General features: G+C 41.6%; 1 protein-coding gene across 4 annotated transcripts in view; it reads left to right on the top strand.

Annotated features, from left to right (window-relative positions):
* Positions 1-978: 978 nt before the first annotated feature.
* Positions 979-7,171, top strand: part of NUF2 (NUF2 component of NDC80 kinetochore complex) — a 29,392-nt gene continuing 23,199 nt past the window's right edge. The window contains exons 1-4 of one of the 4 annotated variants that reach the window (XM_008264151.5): positions 979-1,119; positions 4,830-4,972; positions 6,232-6,306; positions 7,013-7,089. In XM_008264151.5, the coding sequence (XP_008262373.1) occupies positions 4,850-4,972; positions 6,232-6,306; positions 7,013-7,089 (275 nt within the window). In that variant the 5' untranslated portion in view covers positions 979-1,119; positions 4,830-4,849. Of the gene's footprint in view, positions 1,124-2,678; positions 2,810-3,819; positions 3,909-4,829; positions 4,973-6,231; positions 6,307-7,012; positions 7,090-7,171 lie in introns of those variants that run through there. The other 3 variants (XM_008264152.5, XM_089299654.1, XM_089299655.1) reach the window with 3 other exon arrangements.

Here is a 7,171-nt window from a genome sequence, read left to right as displayed (position 1 = left end):
AAGATCCTGATTTACAAGAGGTGCAGCTCCTCCTTGGTAGAATCCAACACACTCGGGAAGGGCACGTTGGGGGAGCAGTCAGCGGTGGGAAGCCCCCGAGTGCCTGGCTCCAAGTGGAGGGAGGGAGGGGGAGAGAGGGAGAGAGGGAGAGAGGGAGTGGAGGGGGAGAGGGAGAGGGAGAGGGAGAGGGAGAGGGAGAGGGAGAGGGAGAGAGAGAGAGAGAGAGAGAGGGAGGGAGGGAGGGAGGGAGAGAAGCTAAGGTTGCGAGACCTGGATCTACTCCAGGTAGTGTCACTTTCTTTGTAACGAGGGACAACCCATTTGTCTCTCAGCCCAGTTATCGTGGCTGTAACGGAAGATTTGAGCAGACGCAAGGCTGGGTTCCTTTTGCCCCTCCAAGTCGCGCTTAGGAAATAAGGTCTGGAGGCTGTGCGTCCATAACCGGGCTAGGCTACCCGTAAATTCTTGTACCCGGCTGAGGGCCATACGTAATCCGCTCAGTCTATCGGCGCCCTCTTACGAGGCGATGCTGACGGTGTCTAACTGCCTTCCCCCACTCGCACCAGCACTTGACTGGAGCTTCCAGGGGGTGATGCCTAAAAGTTCTGCCACAGCACCCGGCTCGGCAACGCTCAAGCAACGTCGGTATTGTTAACTCTGGGACTCTTGACTTACCCCTGGTTCACTGCAAGCCCCGAGTTCTTTCTCCCTTGTCACCCTGAGCTCAGCCATAGTGCCCTTAATCCCTCCATTAACTTTTGCCCTGCAATTGGGCACCCTCTCGGTAAAGTCCCAGGTCCCCACCGAATGCCCAACCCCGGACCCGCCCCCAAGCCGCAGCCCCCACGCTTCCTGCCGAGGCCAGGGTCCGACTAGACGCCAAGTCCGCGAAAACTAGTTCCGCGCGCAGCCCGGCACGCGCCTGCAAGCACCGCCCACTTAGGGCTTATTGAGCCCACCCGGCACCCGGCGCGGCCGGAAGTGCGCTCGGCGGGACGGGGCGGGACTTCCAGGAGGAGGCGGCAGTTTTGAAAAGTGACAACGGTTGGTGTTTGCTGAGTTTTGACTTGGCCGTGACTGCTACCGGGATTTGCCGCCCTCCTGCGGGCGGCTGCGGCGGTAGGTGAGCGCGAGCGGACGCGGGAGGAAGGGAGGCCGAGGGCGTCCCGGGCCGCCTCTGGCGTCGGGACCGCGGCCTGGCTGTTTTCGTGGTGCGGGGCGCCGGGTCGGAGGAGCGCGCTCCTGGAGGGTGGGGCTTGCCTGCGGCTCCTTTTTCTTTGAGTCCAGGAACAGACCGAGCTCAGTGCCAGTGAAGCTAAGGCTGTTATCGGGTGTGGCATAGACTGTGGGGCGAGTTGACCTGGAGCTGGTCAGGCTAAGCTTGTGTTTCTGTGTATTTAAAAATCCGTGTATCAGGAAGGGGGTTGACAGCGAGGCTTGTTCGGGTGCAGAGGCCAGATCTTGGTTGTTTCAGTATGTCTTAATCAAAACCCAATCCCAAAACCATGAAGCAAAAGGAAAAGCTATCATACCTCATCCAAGTCAGAGGGCAGCGTGTGAGTGGCACTGGGATCATTTTCCTCGCTCCTATGCATGGTTCTCAAAAAATGTTTGCAGCAAAACACACTTTTTAATTCCGTTCTCCACGAACTGTTTGGGTACCCTCGTATGCGTTCAGAAGAACTTTTGTGTTTAATTCATTGGGATTGGGAGTCCTTTCTGTTTGTGTTGAATTGTGATCTCCGCAAGCCAGTTTTGGCAAAACGCAGTGTGTGAAACGTAATGGACATTCTTCCAACACCTGTGCTCAGCACCTTGGTGTTGCAAAGAAAGAAGAAACCCGAGGAGCAAGTAGCAGTTAATTTCGGCTGCTTGCTCAGCCGTCGAAGGGTCATTTTTCATGTACTGTCCTGCCCATGCACTCAGACTGTGTGCTTGGAAGGGCCGTCTTCCTCAGTTCCCCCGCACTCACGTATCGATGAGTGAACTGGACCTGAGATTGTTCTAGGGAGGAAGGATAGGGTTTGGATGTGGCAGGAGGCCCTTTGGGAATCAAGCTTGGAGGAGACTAACTTGTAGCCAGAAGTTCATTCGATTGGTGAAAGTTTTAGAAACCAAGCAGAAAAGTCGGAATTTGCTTTAGTGGGTAAAGTAATTGATGTATTTTTGTGTAGATGTTACATGATGCCTTTTATGTTGTATTAGGATTAATCTAAAAGCAGAGTGTACAAAGCATGTGAGAGGAAAGGGATGTGTGATAGGAATTACGAGGTATTTCACACCTGCTCTTCCTGTTGTGGCAATCTCTAATCCAGATGTGGCTTGTTTTGGAAAATGATTTTTTTTGGTAGTCTTTGGCCCAGTTCTTTCATCAACAGTTTTTAAAGTATGACTTTAAAAATATAGGATGCATATTTATATATATATATATGTATATATTAATGCTGAAAGGGACACCTACTATGGGAGGTGCCAGAGTCTAGATTTAAAAAGATAACAAGCTCTAGAATGAAAGCTTACGATTATGTGGTTTATTAGTAGAAATACAAGCCCTTGCCTAAGGTTAAAATAATGAGTTACCTAAGAATAACATGGAGAAGTGCAGGCTTCATCTAAGTGGGTCATGTTGAAGAGGTTCTTAAGTTTGAGTTGATCATAAGCATGTGTTTGCCGGAAGTAGTGAGGATGGCTGTAGACTAGATCACCAGAGGCCATTGCCTACGGTAGGAGTACTCTCCCCTAGGCAGACTAAATCTGGAGTGTTGTGTTCAGTTTGGTCAACACATAAAACAGTGTGTTTGAGAGGAAGGTAAGTAGGATGGTGTGATATCTTGAAATTTATATTTAGTCTTTATCCCTGTTTCCTGATATATAGCTTATAAAGTGCTTGGACTCTTTGCTGCTTGTTGTGTTTTTGTGTGCTAATGATGGCTGGTAGCAGTATCCTTTGTAAAAAACCAGTAAAATAAGCATTTCCCCGAGTTCTGTGAATCACTCTAGTAAATTAATGAAACCCAAGGAGAGGGTCGTGGGGATCCCGATTTGTAGCTGGTGGGCCACAGCACAGGTAAAACAACCTGGGGCTTTCACTGGGTGTCTGAAGTGGGTGAGGGGTGCTGCAGCCTTGGAAACTGAGCCCTCCCTCCACCTGTGGAATTTGACTGCAGGTGAGTGTTAGAAGTGAACTGCATTAGAGGACCACCAGCTGGTGACTGCAGAGGACTGATTGCCAGGTGTGTAGGGAAAAACCCACACAGGATTGTTCACAGAAATCTTCCATGTTGATTGCTCTTGAGCTAGAGCAGCGTAGAGAGAACCATGTTTATAAAACAATATCATATATGGAGTGGCTTTAGGTAAAGAAGCTGTGTATACTCTAAAGAGAACTTCGCAGAGGTTGATAGCTTTCTTCACGTTTTTGAAAGCAGTGTCTACAGACAGGGATTAATACCGTCTATGTAGTGGTAGTCACTAGAAATAAGACCAGCAAGTGGAAGTTACAACAAACGTTTCTATGAAGCATGAGGAAGAGTTATCTAAGTGGAAACAAATTTTTTCAGAACTAGTGGACTCTTAGATGTTTTTGTGTTCCCGCAGAATGGTGGTCACCTTTTAGAATGGCTTCCTACATTGATTTGAGGTTAGGAAAGTTGTCAGAGCTTCTCTTTAATCCTGATATTTTAAGAAACATTAGAAGCCAAAGAAATGGGTTTCCAGGGTATGGGCCATTTCAGGTTCTTCGCAGAGTTGAGCATAATCACGCGGGGTCTTGGGCCTCCCTGTTTCCCTGGAGGGGAGGAATCTGTAGGTAATTAAACAGGTGTTTGAGTGGCTAGGATCCTGGCTGCTAATGCTGTTAGCATCCTATTGCTGCTGTTAACGCTCCTATTGTACTCTATCAGGCTCAGGTAAAGCTCTGTAGTGTTAGAGTTCTAGAAACAAATCCTGTAACTGTTAAATTTATTGCCATTTTGGACTGAATAATTGTTTGCTGGGGGAAAGGGTAAGTTCACCCTAGGCATTGTAGGTTGTTTTTATCCCTGACCTCTACTCTCTAGTTTCCAATAGCAATAGCCACTCCTGTCCTAACAACTAAAAATGCCACCAAATATTGTCAAATGTGGTCCCAGAAAGGATGAGGGGGGAAGGATTGTGAGAACTACTCTTCTAGAGACATGGGTACCAATAATTCTTTGTCTGAATACAGTAGGGAAAATAAGTTTTGGTGCTTTTATTTTTCTTTAAATTCACACTCTGATGATAGGAATTCCTGTCAATTACATCATTTAATTTATTCTGTCTTTTGTCTCTCCAACTTCCATATCAAGCCTTATTAGCCACCACATTATGTATGTTGAATAGGATGTAAATCAGAAAGTATTTACTTACCCTGTGTTGGTATTGCTTATATATAGCATATATATATTATATATATTGCTTATATATAGCATATATATGTATATATATGTGCTGATGGTGCGGCTTCTGTGCCTTACTTTGAGGATTATTTCTCAATATTGATTGCAGGACCCCTTGGCCCCAAATATAAAAAAGAAATACATGGTTTCTCATCTGTCTATTCAGCCAAAGTCCTCCCTTCCATGCAGAAGTGAATATCATTAGGAAAGTTAGGAGAAAATGGCTGTACTTTAGAAAGGAGTATGTCCATCTATCTATATATCTTTTGTTTTTATCTTATAAGTGTATTTGTTGATTATTATTACTACTGTAAGTAGTGCAACCTTGCTTTGTTAATTTTGTCTTTATCAGTTTCTAGTTAGTGAGAATGACTATGTAGTAATTCTGATCTTTGTTTTTTCTTCCTTTAGACTAAGAGGAGTCTCCCAAGATGGAAACTTTGTCTTTCCCCAGATATAATGTAGCTGAGATTGTGATTCATATTCGCAACAAGTTCTTAACAGGAGCTGATGGTAAAAACCTCTCCAAGAATGATCTTTATCCAAATCCAAAGGTAAAATATGGTTGTATTGGAATGTGGATAGTGACATTTGAAAACAAAGCTTCTGGGTTTATAAAGTAGCAAGAAAGGCATATACTCTCCTATTTGATGTAGGCCAATCATTTTAATCTAGAGAAAATCTCACACCTGGTGGAATTTTAAACTAACATTGATTTTGTTATGTGGTGCAACTTCTACATTCCCGTTAGGAATTCCATTCTTTAATATGCTTGTTTTCTTTAAAAAAAAATTCTCAACCATAGATATTAAAGTATATTAAATTTCTATATTATTGGAGTGTTGGTCTAAGGATCTCATTTATTGGTAGGCTTGATGTAACTTTTTCCGAGTGGTTTCCAACCACAAAAAAATGCCTAGAAACAATCCTCTTTGGAAGTTTATAGATTAATTTTTGTGCATTATGCCCGAGGGGGAAATTGGCTTGTTTTGACAGGCATTGTTCTTTATATCTTTAGTTATTAAATGCAAAAATGAACTATTTGTATGTCACAGAAAATCCCAGAGTCTCCTTCCAGTTTCCTGTGCTTGTACTGAAGTGATAGCATAGTGAAACCTAATTTAATGATGTGGAACTCAAACTTTTTGATCTCTATAATACTTTAATTCTTCCAAATAGAAGAAATAGTCTAAAAATAAATGATAGGCCTTTAAACTGAAAAAAATCTAGCTTTATGAAAAGTTTAGCACTGTATTTTCCCTATATTTTTCAGTTTAGTGCTCACCCAATAATCTGTGTATGGATCGGAACAGATTCATAAGCCAGTATTTGGGAGTTGCTGATCTAGAAGATCTTACAAGTCTTACACTACCCTAGTAAATTTATGCCTCCTAGATCAAATACTCCCTTAAACTTTAAATCTAAGGATACCTTAATATCTATAGCAGCAGCCCAGGTTTTCCATGATATTGAAAAATAAATACACCCTCAGTGTTCCATTATTTCTACCTCATGCCTGATAGCCTATTCTGAAAGACTGAACTTCCCTCCATTCCTTAAGATAGCTGATTTGTTTAGATTGGATTTGGATATGCTACCTTTCATTCTCAAACAACTGATCTCATTGACCATTTGCGAGGTATAAACAAACTGATGAGTATCATAAGATGTTTTAAAATTTAGAAGAATTAAGAAATTTCAATGGAGATGGTATTTTGTCATTTTTTTCTTTGCAATATTAGATGGTAATAATGATAGTGATACAGTTTTAAAGCCATGCATCAGGACATTAAGAGTGATTTTTCTGTTATAGCCTGAAGTCTTGCACATGATTTACATGAGAGCCTTACAAATAGTATATGGAATTCGACTGGAGCATTTTTACATGGTGAGTTTAAAATGATGGTATTTTGATGACAGTTCCTAGTTCTCACAGTTCATACTGGATTTTTGAATAGGGAGTTTTTTTTTTTTAAATAAGTCCAAAGTGCTACATAAAAATTGATGTAATCTGCAAAAGAATCTTAGAATAGTGAGTAGTTTATGTAAATTTAGTAATATGAAAATGAATAAAAGCTGTAAATGACACAAATTATTGATATTACATGATTACTCATAGATTTATGGGTTTGCCTTCAAGAGGCTGTAGTAAACAACAGGAAAATCTTCATAGGTGTCATTCTCTCCTTAGGTAGGCCTCCCAAATTATTACAATGGACGATATGCAGGAAGATTGAAATAATTGACATGAGACAACTGAGCTTTTAGCTAATTAGGCATTTCTGGTAGGAAGTCAATATTCTTGATCTTGTTTCAGTGTAAAATCATTAGAGCGTTTGAAGATACACTAAAATTCATCTTAGAATTTCTTAGAATTGTTAGAATTTCTTAGAACTGTTATTAGAATTTCACCAATATTATTGCATATTATTTAAAGATCTGAGTTATTTAGGATTTTTCAATTGTTAAACAGTTTAATGATAAGTTAATATATTTTGGTTTTAATCTATGGTTAAAGATTTCTTGTAGTTGAAGATTTTTCTCATGCTGTCTGTTCAATGTGTATCATAGATTTTGTGATTTATTACATTTAGATGCCAGTGAACTCGGAAGTCATGTATCCACATATAATGGAAGGCTTCTTACCAGTCAGTAATTTATTTATTCATCTGTGAGTATTCTTAGTCTACATTCATATTTATGTTACCATTAAACTTTGTTAGCACAATTTTTGGTGGGAAAGAACGTCTACT

Source organism: Oryctolagus cuniculus, chromosome 7, assembly GCF_051225735.1.
Source record: "Oryctolagus cuniculus isolate XC-2025 breed Fujian yellow rabbit chromosome 7, ASM5122573v1, whole genome shotgun sequence".
Lineage (NCBI taxonomy): Eukaryota > Metazoa > Chordata > Mammalia > Lagomorpha > Leporidae > Oryctolagus > Oryctolagus cuniculus.
Note: the sequence above shows the minus strand (reverse complement) of the source record. Positions and strands in the feature narration are given on the sequence as shown.